The sequence below is a fragment of the Penicillium longicatenatum genome, assembly GCF_028827895.1.
Source record: "Penicillium longicatenatum strain IBT 33135 chromosome Unknown contig_6_segment0_segment0, whole genome shotgun sequence".
NCBI lineage: Eukaryota > Fungi > Ascomycota > Eurotiomycetes > Eurotiales > Aspergillaceae > Penicillium > Penicillium longicatenatum.
The window spans coordinates 2,092,533-2,114,633 of NW_026643123.1; the positions used below are offsets into that span (position 1 = coordinate 2,092,533).

Genomic DNA, 22,101 nt, shown 5'->3' on the forward strand with positions numbered 1-22,101 from the left:
AGGCATACTTAAGCACATATAATAGATCCGTGAACGTTGCATCAAGCAAATGACCAACCTCCAGTATAATCCGCAAAGAAGTTATCCGGATCATACTTCTTCTTAATCGCCTGCAATTTCTCAAAAGTCGAAAAGGTCTGCAGTGGTTTCTGATCATAATTCGCATCGTTGATAAACAAAGGTAGTCCCTCCGCATTACCCGTATCCTTGATCATGTCCCGATAACTAGCCTGCACGGCATCATACTTGGCTTTACTCATTCCAAATGGCGTGGTAATGAGATAGTTCAACCAAAAATACGGTCCATCAGGCATTTGCATCGCATTTCCACCTTGAGCCTTACTAGCATCCGTAAGACTCTTCGGAATGGGCTGGAAATCCAACGAAAGAAGCTCGTAGCTCCCCTTATTGTCTTCAGCCCAAGTCCGCCACTTATCGAGCGCGGTACCGTACGAATTGTTCTCTGGACGATGAACGCCGACACGGAACATATTCGCGCCACGAGAAATTTCCGTCGCCATCGGAACAGGCATATTGACGACATCGTTGTAGCTCTTGATACCCGTCGTATCAATTAAAGCTTTGATATCAGTGAAGTTCTTAAACGCATCACCCGGGTTCGGCCCGTCGTAGACAAGGAACATGATAATTGCCTCATCCAGATTAAGATTCAAATCCGGGAGTGGCAATTTCTCATAAGTACCGATGATCGCAGCCTTGGGATCGGTATTGTATTTAACAAAGTTGCCAATCGCCTCAATCACGACGTCCCGCTGGTCGGCAACGTAGATCAAATTACCAGCCCAGAACTCGCCAATCGGCCGGCTCTGAACTGTGTACTTTGTCACAACGCCGTAGGCATTACCGCCTCCGCCGCGCGAGGCGAAGAAGAGATCAGGATTCTTCTCGGAAGATGCCGTCACGATCTGTCCGTCGGGCAGCACGATTTCCAGTTCACGGAATGAATCACAGGCGAGTCCGTATTGCGGGGATAGGTAGCTCATTCCACCGCCCAGAGCAAGACCTGTTCCCACACCTGAAAGACGGGCGCCGACGACTGTACGGTTCCACTGGGCGAAGTACTCGTACACATCGCCGAAGACGCCGCCTGGCTCGTACGTTGCGAGAGTGGTCTCCGTGTCGTAAGATTTGGCGGTCATGCTACTTAGATCAAGCAGGACACCTGCCTGGACGGAGGAGAAGAATGTGTTGGGATTGTGGCCACCGGCTTTGATTGCGAAGCGGCTTCCTGCGGCGCGAATTGCTTGTAGCGATATAGAGACATCTTGGGCGGAGCCGGGGAAAATGATGCAGGATGGTTTATAGTCGTCTTGGATTGTGTTCCAGTATTCGAGGCTGTTGGTGTAATTTTGGCTCAATTGGTTAGTGTTGACTTTGGCTGAGCCCAGTTGGGATGTTATATTCGTGCATGCTGTCGTTCCTGCTGCGGTTGCTGTCACTGGTACGGCGAGGCCAGCTAGCAAGGGTATTATTATAAAGGATAACATAGCAATGAAGAGTAAAACGACGCTTGTCGCTGAGATGTGGGATGTGGAAGGGCGGATTAGGGGACTTAAATAATAGTTTTCTACCCACGGCCCTCATATCTATTTCACATCGGTCATTTTAACCCATTTTTGGAATAGCAAAAATCCTCGGTATGTGCACAATAGGTATGCATATACGTTGAGAATACGATAACTCTAAACTCGGTTCCTGGACAGGTCCGTGGCACGACGATCGCAATGTCGAATAGGCGATTATGCCTGGCCGCCATATACAAACTCACCAGCATCAATCTTCAGGTCGTGTTACAGGTATATGCTGGTTGCCTGGACATGTTTTGTTTTTATGGCCTTTGATTGGTTCACTAGATACAAATGTTGATACCTGGGCAAGGCTACCGTGGCTGGAAAATGGGATATTTCATCATTCCATGGTCGGATATGAAAGACCATGAGTCTCGGTGATCGACATCATGCAGGCCCGGCATTTTGTGTCCTGCTTTTTGAATGCGGGGAAATGACTGGATGTGGTTAGGGTTCGGGGTTCATCAACCGTTTGGGCTGCACGGGTAAGCCCCGCCCCGAGGCTTTCGCATGTGCAGAATTTTTTTAAAAAAAAATATGGGTCGGAGATCCACAGATCTTATCTATCGCACTCTTCAAGGGTCTCTAGTCATATCGCAAATCTTATCATGCAAGTAGAGCACATTTTTTTTTGGAAACGGGTTGATGTTTGAAGAGGTGGGCTCAGATTCAGATACATTAGCCTAATTATTGAGCTTGGTGCATTGGGAGTGTTTTTGTTTTCTCAAAAACGGAGGTATACTATAATTGCATTAAACCCCTCGTGGACTCTATGTGAAATGTCAAAAAATTAGTAGTGAAAGGTGAAAGAGTCATCTGTTTCACATAAATCGCTGCTTCTGTTTACATTCAAGAGTAGCGTCAGCTGATGCTTATCTTGGCGACATCCCTCAGCCTTAAGAACCAAGATCGAATACAATCCATTTTCGCATAGAAAATCCGATCGAGCCCAGGGCTGAGATAAACAGCTGACTAGAAGATCCCACTCGGCAGTTTAAAAGCGTCAGCACATATGCATGTGGATACGAGACGCCCTATGACAGGAGCTGATATTCACCGTAAGCCGGTGAATACGAGCCACCGTAGGGCCCCAAACTCTACAAATGACTTTCTTGTCCCACTCTCCCTTCTACATTTCTTCACCCCACCATCCCGCATCATATCCTGGAATCATTTATGAGATGATGTCAAAAAAGGAATTCTATACCAATGTCACGCCTCTCCCCCCAAATATACCCCGCCAACTAGCTCTAGACATCCTGCACAGCCACAGCGAAATAATCACCCTGAACCCCCTAGTCCTCTCGCACCACCCTATCAAAGCCCCGCGCAATGCATCGGCAGACGAATATTACTCAACATGGTACGAGATATTTCAACGCGTGCAATACGTCCCAGGACTAGGAAAGATGGGCTCGGGGAAGATAAGCTTCAAGGGCTGTTTTGAAAATCATCCCTGGGGTGTGAAAACACATACCTACCCTCCAATGGGGATTGATTTGCTCAGCAAATTCCGCATTGCGGGAACTCAGTTCAACGAACTAGGCCAGGCACAAGAGTCAGAACCTCAACCAGATCTCGAACAACGCATTCCAGGCGCCCCGGCCAAAGGACTTTATCTCCTCGAGGAAATCGAAATAAAGTGCAACATCACACTAATGTCTTTTGTGAAGAGCCAGTTGAAAGCAGCGTCGAAGGTGTTGGTGGATCGCCTGATTAAGAAAGCTGAGCTCCTCGATGCAGGTGTCTTGCAGGCGTTGTTCGAGGATGGAAAATTGAGGACGTTCAACCCGGCGGACCGGACGGAGAACCCTATTCACATGCAGGCTCAGTTGTCGCCTACTTTGCCTCATTCGCCGACGGGGTCTTCGAGGTGGGGGTCTATTTCTTCGCGAGCGAATTCGGTTGCACCGTCGTATGGGACAGAGTATAGGAAGAGTCTCGGTGGCGCTGTGGAGTTGCCAGATACTTCGGCAGTGAATCGGGGTTTGCCTTTTACGCGATTTGATAAGGGATTCCCGACTGAGCTGCCTGCTATGGAGGAGGTTCCGAGGGAATATAAGTGAGGCTATAATTTGATGAATCGATTTTTCGTTGGCCTGACAGAGCTTGACTCCATGTACAATCTATGCTAAGAAGATAATGCGGCTTGCAAGGTCGAAAGAGATTGAGGGCAAGGATTAAGAATCAAAAGAAGAGAAGGATTGGAACTCGAAATTGGAAAGAGAAAGGGGAATGGGTTATACCGAAAACTCGCGCCTCCCGTATCTGGAGATATCGTGCCTTTCTAAAAGAATTTGATGGATCGTGCCTTTTTTGTGTTTGATGTAAATTAGTATAACACGTCTAACTCGGGTCTCGTGGTATATGATATCATTCGTATGAGGATTGATCGCCAATGCGCCCAAGGGCGACTCTATATTAAAAGACTACTTGAGACCGTAGACGTGATAAGGAAACAACGGCATGTTCATAATTCATGATTCAGTTCTCCTGACTAGAGCTCATGACAGGTATACAAGTTCTCTGCCTCGTTCAAAAATGTATCAACGGGGTGCAGCAAACCAAGGTCGATATCAGACTGCGCCAGAAAGTCTTGCATGGTAGGCTCCAAGAATGCCATTTCGGTTGTGTACCCACTGATCGTATCCCTGGAAGGCAATGCATAGATATCTGTACCATGACTTGACTGTGCTGTTAAAATATCATTCTCAGATGGCATCATCGGCGCTGTTGGCGCAGTGGAAAGAGCACTTGGAAAGGCTGTTGACGATGTTGCCAGTGTTGATGATACAGGTACCAGATTTGGACTGGGACCAGGGGCTGACGCTGGCGCTGGAGCGGCAATGCCATCTGCACTGGCACTCATCTGAGTACCAGCATTGGAATTGCCTTCTGCACCTCCCTCGTTCCGTCTTAGCCCTTCAGTATTATTGACTCGATAGGTATTCAAACAAGCCTTCACCTGCTCCAAGTTGTGACAGAATTCAGCAGCAGCCAGATTTCCATTCTCTGCCATGGACCGCAACAGATCTAGAGCTGAGTCGAATCCGCTCATGTCATTTGGGTTTCCGATCGGCACAAAGCTGGACATTGCCAGGATTAATGCTGAGGAGAAAAGATAGTGAGCGTGGAAATACCCGAATGTTGGCATCGTGCCGTTGATCCAGCGTGTGAGAATCATGGAATGGGAATGACGCGCTGCATGAATACATGCTTCGCTGAGCGTCAAGACAGGTTGAGAGACTTCATCTCGGCCGGCGCTGCTAGATCCAGCTTTGCGGAGAGTGATGAGAAGGTGAAGAAGTGTTGGTCTGGTGGTGAGGATGACGCATTGATTGAACGCCATATGCAATGAGACGAGGGGTTTCTTGCTAGATTCTAGATCCTCCATATTCAGCCGCAGGCTCTCAGGTAAAGTTTCAACCCAATGCTTCAAGGACTTCAAGAGTTTCTGCACGCGCTGTAGGAATGTTTCTTGATACTTGCGTCGGCTGTAGAGTTTTGTGATAGTTTCGCCGACTATCTGAGCGAGTTTGATATTGGCAGTCATGTAATCGGTATCTGACAACTCTTCCTCATGTCTCCAGCGTGGAGATATGGGCGTCGGCATGTCCACGTGAATGTCTTCGTCGAGGATTTGCATGGGGAGACCCATTTTGGAGCCCCACATGCGGTCGAAGATGTAGATCGTCCACCATATTTCAATTCGGTGTTGTCGTTCCACGGGATCGATGAGTTGAGATTCGGAGATGTTATGATTTAATCCGATTGTAAGACCCATTCGCATGGCATTTCCAATTAGGACGTATGCGGAGTGCCGACGGTTGAGATAGTATGAGAAAAGTGACTGCACATGTCAATATAATTCAAGAACCAGGACAATGCGACTTACTAGCAACAATAAAGTCTCCAGATGAGTGATGCTCGTTCTCTCAGGAAGAATCTGAACTAAGCTCATGGCCTTCGCGAAATAAGCTGTTCCCGGTACACGAGACCCAGATGTAGGCTCCGCACGAATGGAATACGCTTGTCCAAACGCAAACAAGGCGAAGAACTTGCACTTGTTGGCCTTGCAGTCAAAATCCCCGGTCTGATATATCTCTTCCAGTTTATCCAGCGTAGCCTTGCGCATCATCAAATGATACAAATATCCAATTTGATGAATAGCAATCCTAACCAGCAGCCTGGCATGGTGTAGAGTGGGCCATTGGACGTCAGCCTCATTGGCAGCGGCAGCAGCGATAGTTTCTTCACGCGTCCACTGTGTACGCGCAATATGGGCTGTAGCATTGTTACCTGTTAAAAAACGACGAAACCGAGTAGCAAAAGCCGAACATGCCGCTTCGCCGATGTATATCGGCGGTGAAGATGGGTCATAACGATGGAACCAGGCACGATCGCCTATGAGTGGATTTTGTATACTTGTGGCATCTGGAGCTTCCACTGGGCGAGATAAAGTTCTAGGCACACTGATAAGCATTGACAACTTTGGCCGTTCGGATAAGACTGCGGCGTACCGTTCCGCATGTGCAGGCTGAGCCTCGGCCGGTGTGACCGAGGTCACCGATTGCTCTTTCAAGCGCCGAATTTCCGCCTCGAGTTGGTCGAGGTAGCTTTAAAGGGGGGCCCGTTAGCTTTGCGAACAAACTTCAGGCACTAGTTCCGGGTAAGGGTGATCATACTTCTCGCTCACTTTGACCTGGCGGTCGCGAGATGCATAGGCACATTCATCGGCAACACCCACTGCACTGCACTTTCTGCATGGTTGATCGCCAGAACATTTGATCTTATGTGAATGGCACCGCTGGCATCTGTTCGGCCTTGGATTAGTGATATTCACATTCAATACAGTACATTCGGCTCACGCGACGAATTTCCTCCTGTTTCGCCGAGCGTCATCTTCGTCCTCGGGAGGAGACCGTTTCAGCCCTACTCGTGCCATTTTGTCAGGCCCATTATCGTTCTCGGGATTGGTTGAAGGATGGAGAGCGTTTGCTCGAGGTTATGTCGGCGATTCGAAGATCTCGCCGAGGATTCGGAGTCCTCGACCGAACCTTAGACCAATCACATGGTGGTATTTAGGTGGGGCTGAGTTGACGAAACCGGGGCGATGATGACTTCGCAGGCTATACGTCTCACTCACTAGCGTCGTTAATTCACGGGACCTTTCCAAGGTTCACATATCTGTTTAGACCAGCGTGGGCCCACACAATTCCCGGCTTATAAATGAAGGTCTCGGGGCGAGCACCAAAGAGAGTAAGAAGCACATTCCCAACGAAAGCAGAAACAGGGTCCATGGGGGCCCCATTCGCGGCGAAGACTTTAAGCTCCAGAATGATGATGGTGGGTATAGTGGGGTGGGGGTGGCACTGTGACTGTGATGTTGAATCAATGCTTGAAGATTACACAGTCAGTACTTTTTTTTTTGGATCTTGTTCAGTTCAAGCTACTTAAAGAAGTGGTAGTTCAAAACCAAATAATCACAATCTATTCGATCTATATGTCAAGAATCTAGCTCTATTTTGCAATGCATTTCTGTCGTAAAAGCGGTACCAAGGGGCCTATCGTCAAGTCATCATATCATCAGGCCAGAGGCTTAGCCTCGAGATTAAACTTTTCTTCCACCCATCGCTGTATGTCAAGTCCCCATCTCGTAATGATCCAAACATTAACACCACCAATGATGGCGAAGAAGACACCTAGTAATATGTGTTAGAAGATTTTGCATTTAAACACTTCCTTCAACTCACAAATGGTAAATGTCCAACCAACCCCAATCGCATTGATCAGAGGATCAACGGCCGCAGTGGCCCCTGCGGCAAAGATATACTGCACAATATACTTGCCACTGATTACCTCGGAGCGTATTTGTGGCATAACCTCTAGAAGTAGAAGCTCGTTAGGTCAATACCGTCTACGTTGCAGACTCGAAACTCACCGGCTGAGTAAGTATTCAACCCATTAAATGAACCCATGAGTCCAACAGCCGCAAAGAATGCAGCAATGATAGGCACGGGCATACCACCCACCCCTTCCTCCAGAGTCCATGAATATATCAAGGTCCCGATGGGTAGCACCAAGAACAGGGTGATGAGTCCACTATTCAGCCGATCTTGAGGCAAACGGACCCCGCCACGCTTAATGATCCACTTTTTCACAGCTCGATCGGATAGTTTGCCGCCCACGACACTTCCAACGAGGAAGCCAATTCCCGGCGAAAGGTAGAAGAGACCGCTCACTAGTGGCGAAGTTAAATTGAAGCGGGGATTAAAGATGGTGCGTGCAGATGTGAGAATAGCATATTGGAATGTTGCCAATAAACCGCACGTCAAATGCTGTCGTGTGTCAGAAGGGATCAAGATGAAAGGTGCAGTTGAACTTACAGAGAGGAAAACATTTGGATAAACCATTGGGCGGAAGATGCGGAGCGGGTTAAACATGCTTAGCACATATGACAGATCACGAGACGGCTTGTCCTCTCTCTTTGTCTCTAGGTTCGGTACGAAAAGAAGAGATAGCACTAAGCCGAGTGCAGTCATGGCAAATTGGAGCCAGTAGATGATGCGCCAGTGGGCAAATGTGACGATGATACCTCCGATACAAGGACCTGAACAATGATTAGTATTTTAGTATGTGATGATCTGAGATGCAAGCATACCAATTGCAGGTCCGCTAACGGATCCCACCATCAAGAAGCCAACAGCTGTTCCCCGCACAACCTATACTTGTCAGTTATGGTCCAACAAAATGGAAGGAGGAAACGAACCGGCTCAAAAATGTCCGCAATGATAGTCTGTCCCGCGACCATGAAAAATGTTCCCGTAAATCCACTGAGCAAGCGCATCGCAATAAACATATGCAAATTAATGGACGCAGCTGTACCTGCCGAACAGGCACAGAGAACCAGGATAGCCGCATTGTAGGCAATTCGCCGCCCAAAAACATTGGTTATAGGGCCCCAGATGAACGACGAAAAGCCCATCGCAATGAGCACACCCGCATTAATAACATCGAGAATTTCCGACGTCGTGGAGAACTGTCCTGCGATTTCAGGAATGGCCGGTAATAATGAGGTACTAGAAAATGTGATCGCGAGAGTCATCCAACTGACGATGAATAGGATGAGACATTTGCGCCAAAATTGGATGGTGTAGCCCGTTGGTGGTTGTGGCTTGATAGGTTCCTCTGTATCCGAGTCGTGCGGGGAATTGACTTGCGTGGGCTGTGATTCCACATCGGTTTTGGTTTCCATACTGAAGGTTTGAAAACGAGATATTAAGGTTTAACAATGTCGCATGTCTATGTCTATTACCCTCGAAATGATGAATGATGTATTGTCATGATCGGGCAGTTTTGTAACTTGTGCATTTCGGCGTCTTGCCCTGTCGCCGATATCGTGGGTCTTGAAGATGTTGAATTTTTCCCGCTTTCTGCTCCGATGTGGAGTCCGCGATCGGCTCAGTTCGCCGAACTTGGCCAGTTGATGAATGTGCCTGATTCCGGAAAAATCTAAGAAAATACTACTAATGGAGTGACCCTGCAGACTCCACGTTTCAGGGTCAAGACCCTGTTCTGGATCCTGCCCATGAGGACAATGATAGGGCTGATCTCCAATTATTAAAACCTTGGAACAGCCAAGCTTCACAGCCAAGACGGGTTCCTCCAATTTACTCCGTAGACCCATAGAAATCCTAGATATAGACAGAAGGCAAACAAAGCTATATTAACGTAGCAATTATTCAGAGATTATTCGGGCCTAGCTGATTGCGCAATAATAGCCCCGAGCACGCAGGGTGACGCGTCTACCCCAGCTCGGTAATTATTGCAGTGTGGACCGCCAAGACATCCAGATCCTTGCTAAGCATCACACCTCATTTAAAAAAAAAAAAGAAAAAAGGGAGACGGCCCAAACTCCTGCGCGAGCTTTTCTCTCCGGATGAGCTCAATCTGCCCAGATATTGCTCATCATGGACACCAAGGAACCAAAGAATATTGAGGCCCCTTCTGCGGCGGGTTCACCTCCAGATGGTCCTGATCACGAGGGTCACGTCGTTTTGATTCCCCGGCCCAGTACCCACCCCCACGATCCCCTGGTATGTGCTGCAAGGTCCGAAGCGGCGAAGCTATGAGGCTCTAACCGAAAGTTTGACAGAACTGGTCCCTAAGGCGGAAGTACATCATCGCGGCTGTACTATGCTTGGCCTCGTTCTCTGGTGCGGTGGCGCCGCTGTCCGGTCAGCTCAATCTTGCGGACCAGGAGAAGCTTTATAATAAGACGAAGATCCAGGAGTCATATGCGGTATGTCCTGGCTCGTACACTTCAACTTCTTTCCATACTTGTTTCCAGATGTATACGTCTATACGAATACGTCTAACCTGTCGCAGAATTCCGCCGCCTTGGCAGGCATGGCAGGTGGTCCGTTCTTCTTCGCGCCGATATCACACATCTTCGGCCGTAGCTCGGTCATCTTCTGGTGCATACTATGTACCCTCGTTTGCCAAGTCTGGGGAGCCGTCATGACCCACTCAGACGAGTACATTCCATTTATCATCTCACGTCTTTTTGCCGGGTTCTTCGGCGCTGTCCCGACGGTCCTTGGTCCGCGCATTGTGACTGATTTGTTCTATCTGCATCAACGTGGCAGGGCATTCACTGCGCTGCACATGTCTTTCCTGTTCGGTACCATCGCCGGTCCGACATTCTCTGGCTTTATCTCCGCCAACGCCTTCTTCCCTGTAGAGTTCTGGTGGACAGTTGGTCTTCTCGGGTTTACCCTTATCTGCTGTTTCTGCTTTCTTGAAGAAACCGGCTTTGATAGGGAGAATCTTGAAAGAAACCCTGATATCCCCAAGAGTCTGGTTGCGAACCGCTTCGCGACTTTTTTCTTCGGGCAGAGCGTCGTTTTGCCATCTACCTGGAAAGAAACGGTATGCCCCTTTTCTCCAATACGTGCACCAGATGGGCAATAAACTAACAGCACCCAGGCCAAAATCGCTGCCGTACCCTTCTTAATTGGCATTTGTCCCGTGACAATAATCATGGGCGTCTTTACCCTCATCTCTTTTGGCTTTTACGTCGGCGTCAACGCTCTGACCCCTGTCTGGCTTCAGAAGCCCGCCGCAGAAGGTGGCTATGGCTTTACACTGAAACAGAACGCCGCTTTCACCTTCTGCCACTGGATCGGTATCATCATCGTCCAGTTCTACGGCCACTGGCTCAACGATAAACTTCCACTCGCACTAGCCCGACGCTTCAACAACGGTGTCTGGAAACCGGAGTACCGGCTGCACGTGTTGTGGCTGCCAAGTTTGATCCTAAACCCGATTGGACTGGGAATATTCGGTGCTGCACTCCAGTATCATCTGCACTATATGGTTCTCGCGCTCGGCGTGTTCATTGTAACCATTGGCTCATTGGCTAGTGTGCCTGTTACTGTTAACTACGTTGTTGAGAGCTTCACGCACTATCCTGCCGAGGCGGGTATTGTTATTGGTGCTTATCGCATTGCTTATGGGCTCACCATCAGCTTTTATATCAATCCTTGGGTTGCCGCTGTGGATGTGGGGTGGGTCTATGGCATGATGGCTTTCTTTGCTGTCTTTTCGTTCTTCTTTGTCATGCTGCTTATGTGGAAGGGGCATGCTATTCGCGGCATTCAGTTTGCTAGTCTCGCATCTAGCGAGGAGGGTGAGAAGTTGATGGAGGACTACTAGGCTGAGTGCATAGGGACGGATGAAATTTGGTTCATTGCGAGTTATTGGGGGTTATAAAATACGATGTTAGACGCAAGGCTTGCACAGGTACTATTCTGCTGGCTTCATACTACTACTAATACTTTAAATAATATGTGAATTTTTTCGGGTGACGTTCACAGAGGCTTAATTTTGCTCGGAAGGCAGACCAGTTCCTCGGACAATGCGTCTGTATCTTACTCGGTCCTAATCTTCCTGGATGGTAGTAATCAGGGATCAGCAAGTCTTATCTAGCAACCTTGGTATTAAATGAAAGACTGCGAGCTTATTACTCCAATCAATATACTAGTGAGCGCCGGAATGGCATTCCTGCGCATTGGAAATATTAAAAGATATAGTCAGCCTCCGGATCCAATGGCTTGATATGAGTCAATCAATATCGCTGGCGCAGGTGCATTATCCGCCGTCGGGTCGGAGCCGACATGCGGGCCGCCCCCCATCCACATTGATCCTTCAGATCTAGAACACGTTTGTGACTCACTATGCTGTGGGTTTGGGGCCTGGATACAAAGCGCGGTATTTTTGATGTAAATAGGCACCAATTAGTAAAAAGAAATGAACAAAGCAGTGCTATTGGACGAGTATCATGAGTTCTGTCAAGAATGGAAGCAAGCTAAGATCCGAAAAGTGGGTCTCGAGAATATCTACATCGCTGCCATTGACCAATAATTTCGTTTTGCTATAGTTCGATCCTTCACGCTACCGTCACCTTCCGCTCCTTTCTAACAGACCTGGCCCACCAAACTCATTCCTGACAGGCGTGACTCATAAACGTGAACTTATGTCAAATTCAAGGGTACTTAAAGCACAAACTTCACCTTTCGGGCTTTTACAACACTTCACTCTACACCCCTCACCCCGTCACTCTTCACCCAACGACTCACACATAAAGCTTCAATTGAACTCACCAAAACACACGCCACAATGGAAGCTATCAAGCAAGTCTTTGCTCGATGTAAAGATGAGCAACGTGCAGCGTTGATCACGTACATGACAGCGGGCTACCCAACGATCAAAGAAACGCCCTCAATCATGCTTGCCATGCAAGCCGGTGGTGCAGGTACGTAACAAACCTTCAACCACTAATCCCATACTTCGGATCTTAGATCCGAGATCCGACATCCGACATCCAGATGAGATACAGATTCAGATCTTTTTAAGCCTCAACTCATGATTATACTAACACGGAAATTGCTTAGACATTATCGAACTGGGAATTCCATTCACGGACCCCCTCACAGATGGTACAACCATCCAAAATTCCAATGCCGTTGCCCTTCAAAATGGCGTTCGCATTCCAACAATGCTCTCAATGGTTAGCGAGGCACGCAGCCTCGGACTGACTACGCCTGTCGTTTTCATGGGTTACTACAACCCCGTCCGTGCCTATGGCGAAGAAAAGATAATCCGTGATTGTCGAGACGCAGGCGTGAATGGATTCATCATTGTCGATCTCCCTCCTGAGGAAGCTTTACGGTTCAGGGAATTGTGTACACGGGATGGCCTATCGTACATCCCACTCGTTGCACCCGCCACACCCGACTCCCGTATGAAGATGCTCTGCGAGATCACCGACTCATTCATCTACGTTGCTTCCCGGATGGGCGTGACCGGTGCCACCGAGTCTCTGGACCAAGGTCTAGACGGCCTTCTTACACGCGTGCACAAATACACTGAGAACCGGATTCCCGCCGTCGTGGGCTTCGGTATCAACACTCGCGAGCATTTCATCAATGTGGCCAATATCGCGGAGGGCGTTGTTATCGGGAGTAAGATCATCACTGTCGTGCGGGATGCGGAGCCAGGCACTGGAGCAGAGAAGGTGAAGGAGTATTGTGTGTATGTGAGCGGACGAAAGGAGGCGAGGAACATTGCAGTTCCTGCTTCTACGACCACTGCCACTGCCACTGCCACTCCTACTTCTAGTCCCAGCTCAGCAGGTATTCTTACTCCTTCTTCTGGCCACAGCTCAGCAGGTGAGACGCATGGACCGACTCAAAACAACACGCTAGAGACCAGCACCGCCGACAACTACATGCGTTTCGGCCAATTCGGTGGCCAATATGTCCCAGAAGCCCTAATGGAATGCCTTCTTGAGTTGGAAGCTGGCTTCGAAAGCGCCAAAACCGATCCAGCCTTCTGGGCCGAGATCCGCTCCTACGCTGCATACACCAACCGTCCTTCAAGCCTACACCTAGCATCCCGCCTGACTGCCCACGCAGGCGGTGCCCGTATCTGGCTAAAGCGAGAAGATCTCAACCACACAGGAAGTCACAAGATCAACAACGCTCTTGGACAAATCATTCTCGCACGCCGACTGGGCAAAACGGCTATCATTGCCGAGACAGGTGCCGGTCAACACGGTGTTGCCACAGCCACTCTATGTGCGCTCTTCGGAATGAAGTGTACCATCTTTATGGGGGCCGAAGACGTGCGCCGACAAGCGCTAAACGTCTTCCGGATCCGCTTACTCGGTGCGACTGTCATCCCTGTTGCGGGTGCTCACGAAGGCGAGAAGGGAACTCTCCGTGATGCTGTGAATGCGGCATTCCGAACTTGGGTGACTGACCTCAAGACGACTCATTTCGTCGTCGGGTCTGTCTTTGGTCCGTACCCGTATCCGACTATCGTGCGGACGCTGCAATCCGTTATTGGCGAGGAGACTCGGGCCCAGTTTATGGAGGAGATGAATGGGAAGCTGCCCGATGCGCTTGTAGCCTGTGTGGGCGGAGGATCAAATGCCTCGGGAATGTTTTACCCGTTCTCTAAGGATGAGGGTGTTGCTTTTGTTGGCGTTGAGGCCGGTGGAGATGGAGTCGACACTGGCAGACATGCCGCCACTCTGGGACGGGGAAGTGTTGGTGTTCTCCATGGTGTTCGAACTTATGTTCTTCAGGATGATGATGGGCAGATTACCTCAACCCATTCTATTTCTGCTGGCCTGGATTATCCTGGCGTTGGACCTGAGTTGTCTGCCTGGAAGGATTCTGGTCGGGCGAGATTCATTGCCGCCACTGACGAAGACGCGCTTGACGCGTTCCGGTTGCTGAGCCAGACTGAAGGGATTATTCCTGCGTTGGAGAGTGCACATGCTGTTGCGGGTGCGGTTCGGGTTGCCCAGGAGCTTGGACCTGACAAGGATATTGTGATTTGTCTGTCAGGAAGAGGTGATAAGGATGTGCAGACTGTGGCGGCTATGGCCGGGGAAGTGTAGGACTGTTATGTGGTCTTCCCTATCTTTCGTTTCTTCCCTAATTCTTGTTGCTTCTCTATTCTTCGGTTCTTCATGTTTAGCTCTTCTTTTTCTTGTTGTGTCTTTCGTTGATATTGATACCTAAGTAACGGATACTCTAGTCGATTTAATGGCATTTTAGGTTGATTGAACATCGCACTTCTCGGTCTTGAGGAAATTGGATATTCAGGTTTCCTCACTAGTACCAGGATATACAGATGCGGCATTCGGAAATAGCCATGGATATTGAGAAAAATAAATAAATATTTAAAGGGCGTGGGTAAGAACAAATGAACACCAGCTTGCTATTGGGCCAAAAAAAAATTATATATGAACAGATTGCCGAACAAAGACGGATACAAGAAAAGGGGCCATTTTGTGCGCGCGCATCAATGATACAATGGGCACCATATTCAAATCACATCGCAGGATATAGAAAATAAAGCAAGTCATTTGAACCTTACAGCGCGATCATAAAGGCACCGGTGGCAAGAGCGACCAGGCCGTAAAGACCGGTCTGCCAAGCACCAATGACAACGGCCTGGGGGGCAGTGACAACACCAGCGGCACCGCTAGAGGTGGCACCAGAGCTGGAGCCGGTGGCAGTGGAGCCAGCGTTAAGAGAGCCACTGACGGTGCCAGTGCCAGCAGTACCGGCGGCCTTCAGCTGGGAGCTGCAGGCGCTGGCAGTGGTGGCAGACTTGGTGGTGGCGGCACCGCTGAAGCCACAGGCATCGGAGGACTTGCCGTTCTTCTTGTAGTACTGGTCCATGGCAAAGGCAAGACGCTGGTTAGCGCTGCAGCCGCTGTAGGCACCGTAGACACCGCTGGTACCGTTACCAGTGACACCGTCCATAACACCCTTACCACCGAGGTAGCTGAAGGTGCTGGCCATCTTCTTGGAGGATATGCCGTCCACAGGAACACAGGTCAGAGAGTCGTACATGCAAGAGCAGAGGGACGAGTCAATGGCCGGGGGCAGGCTGCTAGCAGCGAGCCACTCATCAGCCTTAACAGTGGGGCAGCTGCGACCAACAGTGGTGGAGACAGAGTAGTCGCTCATGGCGACACCGGTGGGGGTAGCCTTCTGCATCTGGGAGGACAGGTAGCTGAAGTCGGTCAAGGTGGAGACGGAATTGCCCGAAGTGGAAACCAGACCGTAGTCATTGTCAGTCTCGAAGTACATGTAGACAATACCACCGCTCCAGACGTTCTCCATCTCAGGACCGAAGAGAACGGGAACATCAGTGAATTTACGAGGGGCGGGCTTGTTGCAGCCGTACTCGGAGAAGAAAGCGGGGACAGGGTAGTCTTTGAACTCCTCGGTACGGGCCTGGTATCCGGAAGTCTTGTAGGAAGATTCACCGCACCATTCGTAGATGTTGTAACCGAACATGTCAATGGAGTCGGAGGAATCATCGCAAACCAGGTAGTTGGCAATGTTCTCACGAACACTAGCGTCATCATCAGTGGCGTAACCGATGGCCAAGGATGAGCGGTAGTTCTTCTGCTGGATGTAGGTCTTCATGTCACGAACGGCAGCCTTGACGTAAGCCATGGAGTTACTGTTGTTAACGCTGTTGGAGACCTCGTTTCCGGCGAAGAAACCAATGACGTTCGGGTACTGGGCGAAAGCATCAATGACCGAGGAGTAACGGTCGAAGATGTCAGCGTTCCACATGGGTTCGCTGGACTCAATGGACTCCGATGGGGAGGACAGATCGCTGATAACGTAGATACCAGCATCGGCCAGGGCATTCATACACTCGTCGTGGGAGGAGTTGGGGTTGACAGCGTAAGTACGAACGACGTTGGTGCGCAGCTGGGTCAGGTAGGGGATATCACGCTTGCAGCTTTCGGCGTCGGCCAGCGGGTCAGTGTAATCAATGTCGGAGCTTCCACCGTTGCGGGCGTTGTAGTCGGGCTGGTAGGCAACACCACGGATGTAGAATTCGGTACCGTTGTTGGAGTAGAAGAACTTCTTGCCCTTGATCTCAATGGAGGGCACAGTCGCGAGGGCCGATCCCAAAAGGGACAGACCAGCGATGATGGAGTACTTCATCGTGGAGCGAGCGTCAGGATAAAAGAATAGAAAACTCCCAAAAGAATGACAAGAAGGGCAATGAAGCCGTTCGTGGGATGTAGTGGGATAGGAAAGCGAATGGAATTGGGGAAAAGAAAGAAGGAAAAGAAGAAGTTGAAAAGGAAGAGAAAAGAGAGTAGGGGTTGGGGGGTCTGGGCTCGGGAAAGAGAAAGGGCGGATGGGTCCGGGGGTGTACCCTGAAGGCTGGTGGTACTTGACGATACGCTGGGAAACGCCCTACAACGAGAGGTCACTGGCCCCTGTCCAGGTACATCCAGTCCCGTCAAAGTAACGACGCATCATCAGTGGGCTGTGCCAGCTCCATTGATGTGCGGATGCCACTTACAACTGAAATGATTGGCATGGATCCAGCCTCGCAAACGATGTGAGACCGATTATATCGAGGGTTTCAGGGTCATTGGGTCCCTGAGCTCCACTTCTCACTTCCGCTAGGAGTTATTTGATTGTTTCGGTCCCCTACGGATCCACCCCGACGGACCCTGCACCAATGACCCTGCGTCGTTCTAGCGTGTCCCCTGAGACCTCCTCCACTGTATTCGCTAGTAAGCCGCTTGAGACCCACTCTGCAATCACATTGGACCCTGGTTGGGCCGTCTCAGGGTCCTTGTTCTTGGGGGTCCAGGGTCGCGAGTGGATTGGAAGACCCTGAGTGGTTAAAAGGGTTTAGGCTCCACTTTCCGATACACAATCCTGCTTTATGAGGGAAATTGTGCGATTTATAAATAAATAGAACCAGGCGAAAGACCCGTGGAATCGTCCATTTCCAGCAGATGAATACATCCGCCGTATGAATCCCGTATCAAAACAATGCACGAAAATACACTTTCTCTAGATCTTCCCCTATCCATCCCCTTTAGACTTGGACTCGCAACACAAAAAAGCTTGTCCTTCGCTGCCAAGGCGATCTACTGTGCACAGAGTACAGTGGATGTTGCGATAATGTCGAAAAGAATGCCAACTGCCATGGCACTAATGTCGGAGCATTATTTCATTCCCCAATTTGTGTCAACCTTGGAAGAACCATACCACGCCATGCCACGAGATCCGACTTAAATACCACATTCCCATTGCCCGTAGCTAAAGCGACAAACGTCCGTGCTCTGCCATCGCTTATCTCGACTAGCGTTCTGCATTAATTATGGAACCCGTACTAAAGACTGCGGAGACGGGGTTGGACAGCATTCCAGAATCTCCCCATGTGATTCTGTGAGCACCAGGCAGAAACGTTTCTCTTTGACATTGATCTCTGAGTTTGCATGTCCACAATATACGGTTATTTTTGGCCGGCAAAACTTGGTCAGTCAAACTTGGCCAGTCAGAAGCATTCCAAAAAAGCGTCTCTTAGGTGGGGCGTGGGTTGTGACGGGACGGCTCAGGTGTCGCATTGATCCAAGGCCCCGATGGCGTCACGAAGCAAAGGCATGATTCGACTCTGCTGAAGAAAAATGGCTGCCTTTGCCTCTTTAGATTCCCCCTGACTATCACTGTGGGTTATAAATGTGGGTCGCGCATATCAATGCATCATTATGGTGATCCCTCGCGTTCGATGCCGCCACAAAAATGTGAGCTATGATCGACCACGCGTCATCCCCATAGCGTGGTACAACAGACTATATTTGTGATACTTCTCTCAGAACTATTTGATAAATTTCGGTCTGGTTTGTACGGGCGCGCTCAATTTTGGGGGCTGAAACTCGTTGACTATACATGAATCATAAAACTGCCTGGTGGAGATGCATCGCCCTGCAAGATACGGAGACGGGAAATCATAATTCACGTGGGAGACGTAGTGATCTTCGATCAAGCTTTGTCAATTTCTCCTTAATATCGCGAGCTTGTGATCTACGTGAAGTACCAGCTGCTGCAAAATCCCAGGTCTTGAAACTAACCTGGGAAGGACGTCGCCGAGCTGGTTGCACTTCGATCCGACGCCAATCCTTCCTCTTGGGTGAAATGGCGTATTGACAAATGTATCGTGGTTTGCCTTTCAATTATTTCGATTCTGATCATTCTCTCCTGGGGTCTGCATTGGTTTGTCAAATTTTCCATATCTTTCTCACCATAGCCTACTAAGAGAGCATTGGTTTCTCTAGGCCCTGAAATGCAGTTTCTTATTTCTACCTGTGCACTGCGACTTTCTCATTAACCATGGGCCCCTCAATTATGATAGCCTATACTCACACACATTCGTCCAGAGAGCAGTGACCTCTCTAGTCAAGATAATTGATTTGAGGGAACCTGTGTTGTGGAAGCATCAAAGTGCATGGGTTTCTTGACAGATCATGACTCAATTCAGCCTTTGTCATAGAATGGCGAGTTTTCTCTCATCGGCAGCACATATCTACAACTTCCATCATCTTAAGGGAACCATTCCTCCATTAGTCCGCTATTGTCTCCTCGCCATCTCCCTCCACTCAGCAATCACAAATACAACGGTAACCCTCAAATCTAGATCTAAGTCTTTTTGCGACGTAAGGTTCCCATTCCTCTCCCCTTGAAGCCTCTGCAAGGTAGAAAGCGAGAACTTTTCCGTCCATCCCAAAAGACTTCTGATGCCGTAATCACTGCTTCGATCCTCCGAGTATAACGCCAGCCTCCGCCCCCGCATCCTTACCACTCATCATATACGTCTTGCCCTGCCACTGAACCGAGCAATTCTGATGCAGTGCCGTGAAATCAACCCTTTTTCAGATCAATGCACTTCATCAAGCTCTCATCGCCGGAGTGGCGCCAGTCGACGCCGATCTTATAGCCCGTTGTCTAGTGGCGGAAGAAGTATGCGAAGGGTTTTTCGTCGCCGAATGGCATGACCGTTGGTTTCCGGTGGTCTGGAGAGACGTACGAGCTGGTTTTATAGATTATGGCCGATGGATCCGCGGCTGTATATACATGACTGTCGCCGGATGGTGAGGGACACCAGAGAAGACTAAGGTATCGCTCTACGGACTTGGGACTCTTTTGCAAGTCAAAGCAACGCATTAGAGTGGTTTCAAAATCAAATGAGCTCGTGTGAGGTCATGGTTAGAGAAACGCGCTATTTGAAACATCTTATTGATCTATCGTAAACCCTTCCTTGTACGTTGACATTCTAATCATCGGTGCATAGATAAATTGCACTAATTATTGGCTGTTGAAAATGATATGTCATCTATTGTAGCCCCTCCGATCTCTTTGGGTAGTCCTTTCGACTTGGTATAGCAGTTTTGATTTCGACAAACACGGGTGTTTTTATTTTCCATGTCCGCTGTTTCAACAGTCTCTCCATCACACGTAACTATCCAACTTTGCATCCACATTGTATACAATCCAAAGACGGATACTTGAAACTATATCTGTCGTGTCGACCTTGCCATTTCAAATGAACACCTGAAGTCACTAGAGATCACTTACGAAGACTCGGGTAACCATTTAGCAAATACTTTGGCTATGTACCAAGCCATGGGCCTTCATTGATACTATACACGGTTGAAAGGTCACTGTTCTCTCCTTCAGAGGGACTTGTGAACTTGAATCAAAATCCTACTTCCGCCTATAATCACAAATTTTTCGTCAAACTCAACATTGGAAGTCACTCAAGCGACATTATTCCATCAAGACAAGCAGTATGACGGTCTATTCCTAGAACTGCTTCGAGTGTTTTAGAGGGAATTTGCATTTGGCTTCGTCCAGTGGTCCAAGTCAGTCCACCTGTGTCAGTATCAACTGTTCGATTTGAAGTTCAGTATTTAAAACCAGAATTTGGTAAAATTTCTATCAATCCATATGTATATCCATGGATATATATGCTCACGTAAGGTTCCCCTCCAAAATCTTGGGACACATATTCAAAGGTCGGACTCTCCATATTTTCATATTTCGTGAATGAGCAGTCTGTTGTATCCTGCGAGGGTCGGAAGGTGGAAGAATGAACATTTTCTATCTGGTAGTGAGCTCTGATATTATGTTCATAAACTGTACAACAAAAAGCAGATCTCCGGTGCGCAAGTGCTCCACACTAATCATAGTAAGCGCAGGCAGCAACGTAAAGCAGAAAACCCGCCAACTGATCGCAGAATAAATGTCTCCAGCTTCCGTCAATTAGCGCTTTTCCTTATTTTCACCGAAATACTAGCTAACTGCCGGGGCCTTGGGCCCTTCGTCACCGTTTCATGCCCATCTTCAGGCTAGAGTATAAGCCTGTTCGGGCCCCCCGTCAGATCCCCACGGGCGCCAGCGCATGCCTTTTTTGATTCGTCGACTGCAGAAAAAAATGACCCGATCGCTTGAACTTTGCCGCCTGACATGATCTGGACTCTGGGGAATGTGGCTAGGCGATGCCTCTGTACTGCCACTCCGACATTTTCCCGTCTGTGCGTCGTTGAGCGGATCACCCCAGACGGCAAAGCCACCGACGTATCATTCGCAGCCTCATGCTAACTGTATTGCAGGCACCAAAAATCCCACCCGGGTGATACTGTATTCACGATGGATATAAGTATGGCCAACCCCCTTCGCTGGCTCGCAGTGCACACCAGACCACACGTGACTGCAGTTGGACGCGACGTGGCTGTTTCTACAGAAATGGACAAGGGGTTGTGGCGGCCGGGCTCGAATCGCTTCGCATTGCCGTGTTCTGATTGCTCAATTCTCAGCTAGGACCCACCAAAAAGCGGGAACAGCAAATGAAGGGAACTCTTGCAAGCCACCCACATGTCCAATCAGCGACCGAGGCATGGCGTGGCCATAGTGTGCCACAATGTCAATCATCGCGGATGTTGGAGCCATCAGATCCTGGAAACGCAGCATGCGGTGTGACCTCACCTCTGAATGTTGGGCCCGGAGACGATTATAAAATAATGATGTGATGGGCTCTTTGCCAAGAGCCCAAGATATGGACACAGGAAGCTTCATCCCGTGAAGCATCTTGTATTTCTTGGTTTTAGGCTTTTTGTGGCTCCTGGCCAACGCACTCGACCCTTGGCAGCCTGACACCCAAGATTCCAAAGAGGACATCCCGATTTGATATATATTAACAGGCTCCTTAGACAGACAATTGCAGTTCCAACGGTTGATTCTGAAACCCCATCGGCGTCGCAATAGTGACGGTAGTGCCCAAGTGCCAAGCTTCAACTCCACCGGTTACGATCGCCCCTGGGAACACAGCCACACTGGCATGAAAATCCCAAGGAATCGAACAACCAAATACAAACCCAAATTCTAATTTCCCCTTCTTTACCGACTGCCCCTTTGATCCCAAGGTCGTCTTTTCTTTTCTTTTCTTTCTTCGCACCATTGGTGTGAATGTCGTTCTTTGTGTGATTCTATCCATCCCTTGCTTCGCCCACTCCACCCTTTTGTTTGGTGTTTGGAAAATTCAACCTGAGAATCTCGATTGAAACCTGAATTCTTCCATTATCATATAATAACCTGTGGCTTCGAGC

At 49.1% G+C, this 22,101-nt stretch overlaps 7 protein-coding genes across 7 annotated transcripts; 3 read left to right on the forward strand and 4 right to left on the reverse strand.

Annotated features, from left to right (window-relative positions):
• Window positions 1-41: 41 nt before the first annotated feature.
• Window positions 42-1,508, reverse strand: N7484_008969 (FAD-binding oxidoreductase; the record flags this gene model as incomplete). The annotated part of the gene is made up of 1 exon (XM_057119356.1): window positions 42-1,508. The coding sequence occupies one exon, from the start codon at window positions 1,506-1,508 to the stop codon at window positions 42-44; it is 1,467 nt and encodes a 488-aa protein (XP_056968911.1).
• A 1,262-nt stretch (window positions 1,509-2,770) lies between these two features.
• Window positions 2,771-3,655, forward strand: N7484_008970 (uncharacterized protein; the record flags this gene model as incomplete). Its single annotated transcript, XM_057119357.1, has 1 exon — window positions 2,771-3,655. One exon carries the CDS (start codon window positions 2,771-2,773, stop codon window positions 3,653-3,655), a length of 885 nt encoding a protein of 294 aa, XP_056968912.1.
• Window positions 3,656-4,086: 431 nt separating this feature from the next.
• N7484_008971 (transcription factor domain-containing protein) lies at window positions 4,087-8,844 on the reverse strand (the record flags this gene model as incomplete). Its single annotated transcript, XM_057119358.1, has 7 exons — window positions 4,087-5,439; window positions 5,485-6,205; window positions 7,207-7,291; window positions 7,343-7,474; window positions 7,531-8,199; window positions 8,251-8,311; window positions 8,359-8,844. 7 exons carry the CDS (start codon window positions 8,842-8,844, stop codon window positions 4,087-4,089), a joined length of 3,507 nt encoding a protein of 1,168 aa, XP_056968913.1.
• Window positions 8,845-9,559: 715 nt separating this feature from the next.
• N7484_008972 (Major facilitator superfamily domain general substrate transporter) lies at window positions 9,560-11,306 on the forward strand (the record flags this gene model as incomplete). The annotated part of the gene is made up of 4 exons (XM_057119359.1): window positions 9,560-9,685; window positions 9,745-9,891; window positions 9,978-10,520; window positions 10,578-11,306. The coding sequence occupies 4 exons, from the start codon at window positions 9,560-9,562 to the stop codon at window positions 11,304-11,306; spliced, it is 1,545 nt and encodes a 514-aa protein (XP_056968914.1).
• Window positions 11,307-12,269: 963 nt separating this feature from the next.
• N7484_008973 (tryptophan synthase) lies at window positions 12,270-14,559 on the forward strand (the record flags this gene model as incomplete). Its single annotated transcript, XM_057119360.1, has 2 exons — window positions 12,270-12,405; window positions 12,545-14,559. 2 exons carry the CDS (start codon window positions 12,270-12,272, stop codon window positions 14,557-14,559), a joined length of 2,151 nt encoding a protein of 716 aa, XP_056968915.1.
• A 478-nt stretch (window positions 14,560-15,037) lies between these two features.
• Window positions 15,038-16,639, reverse strand: N7484_008974 (glycoside hydrolase family 72 protein; the record flags this gene model as incomplete). Its single annotated transcript, XM_057119361.1, has 1 exon — window positions 15,038-16,639. One exon carries the CDS (start codon window positions 16,637-16,639, stop codon window positions 15,038-15,040), a length of 1,602 nt encoding a protein of 533 aa, XP_056968916.1.
• Window positions 16,640-21,301: 4,662 nt separating this feature from the next.
• On the reverse strand, window positions 21,302-21,583 carry N7484_008975 (uncharacterized protein; the record flags this gene model as incomplete). Its single annotated transcript, XM_057119362.1, has 1 exon — window positions 21,302-21,583. The coding sequence occupies one exon, from the start codon at window positions 21,581-21,583 to the stop codon at window positions 21,302-21,304; it is 282 nt and encodes a 93-aa protein (XP_056968917.1).
• Between the last annotated feature and the right edge of the window lie 518 nt (window positions 21,584-22,101).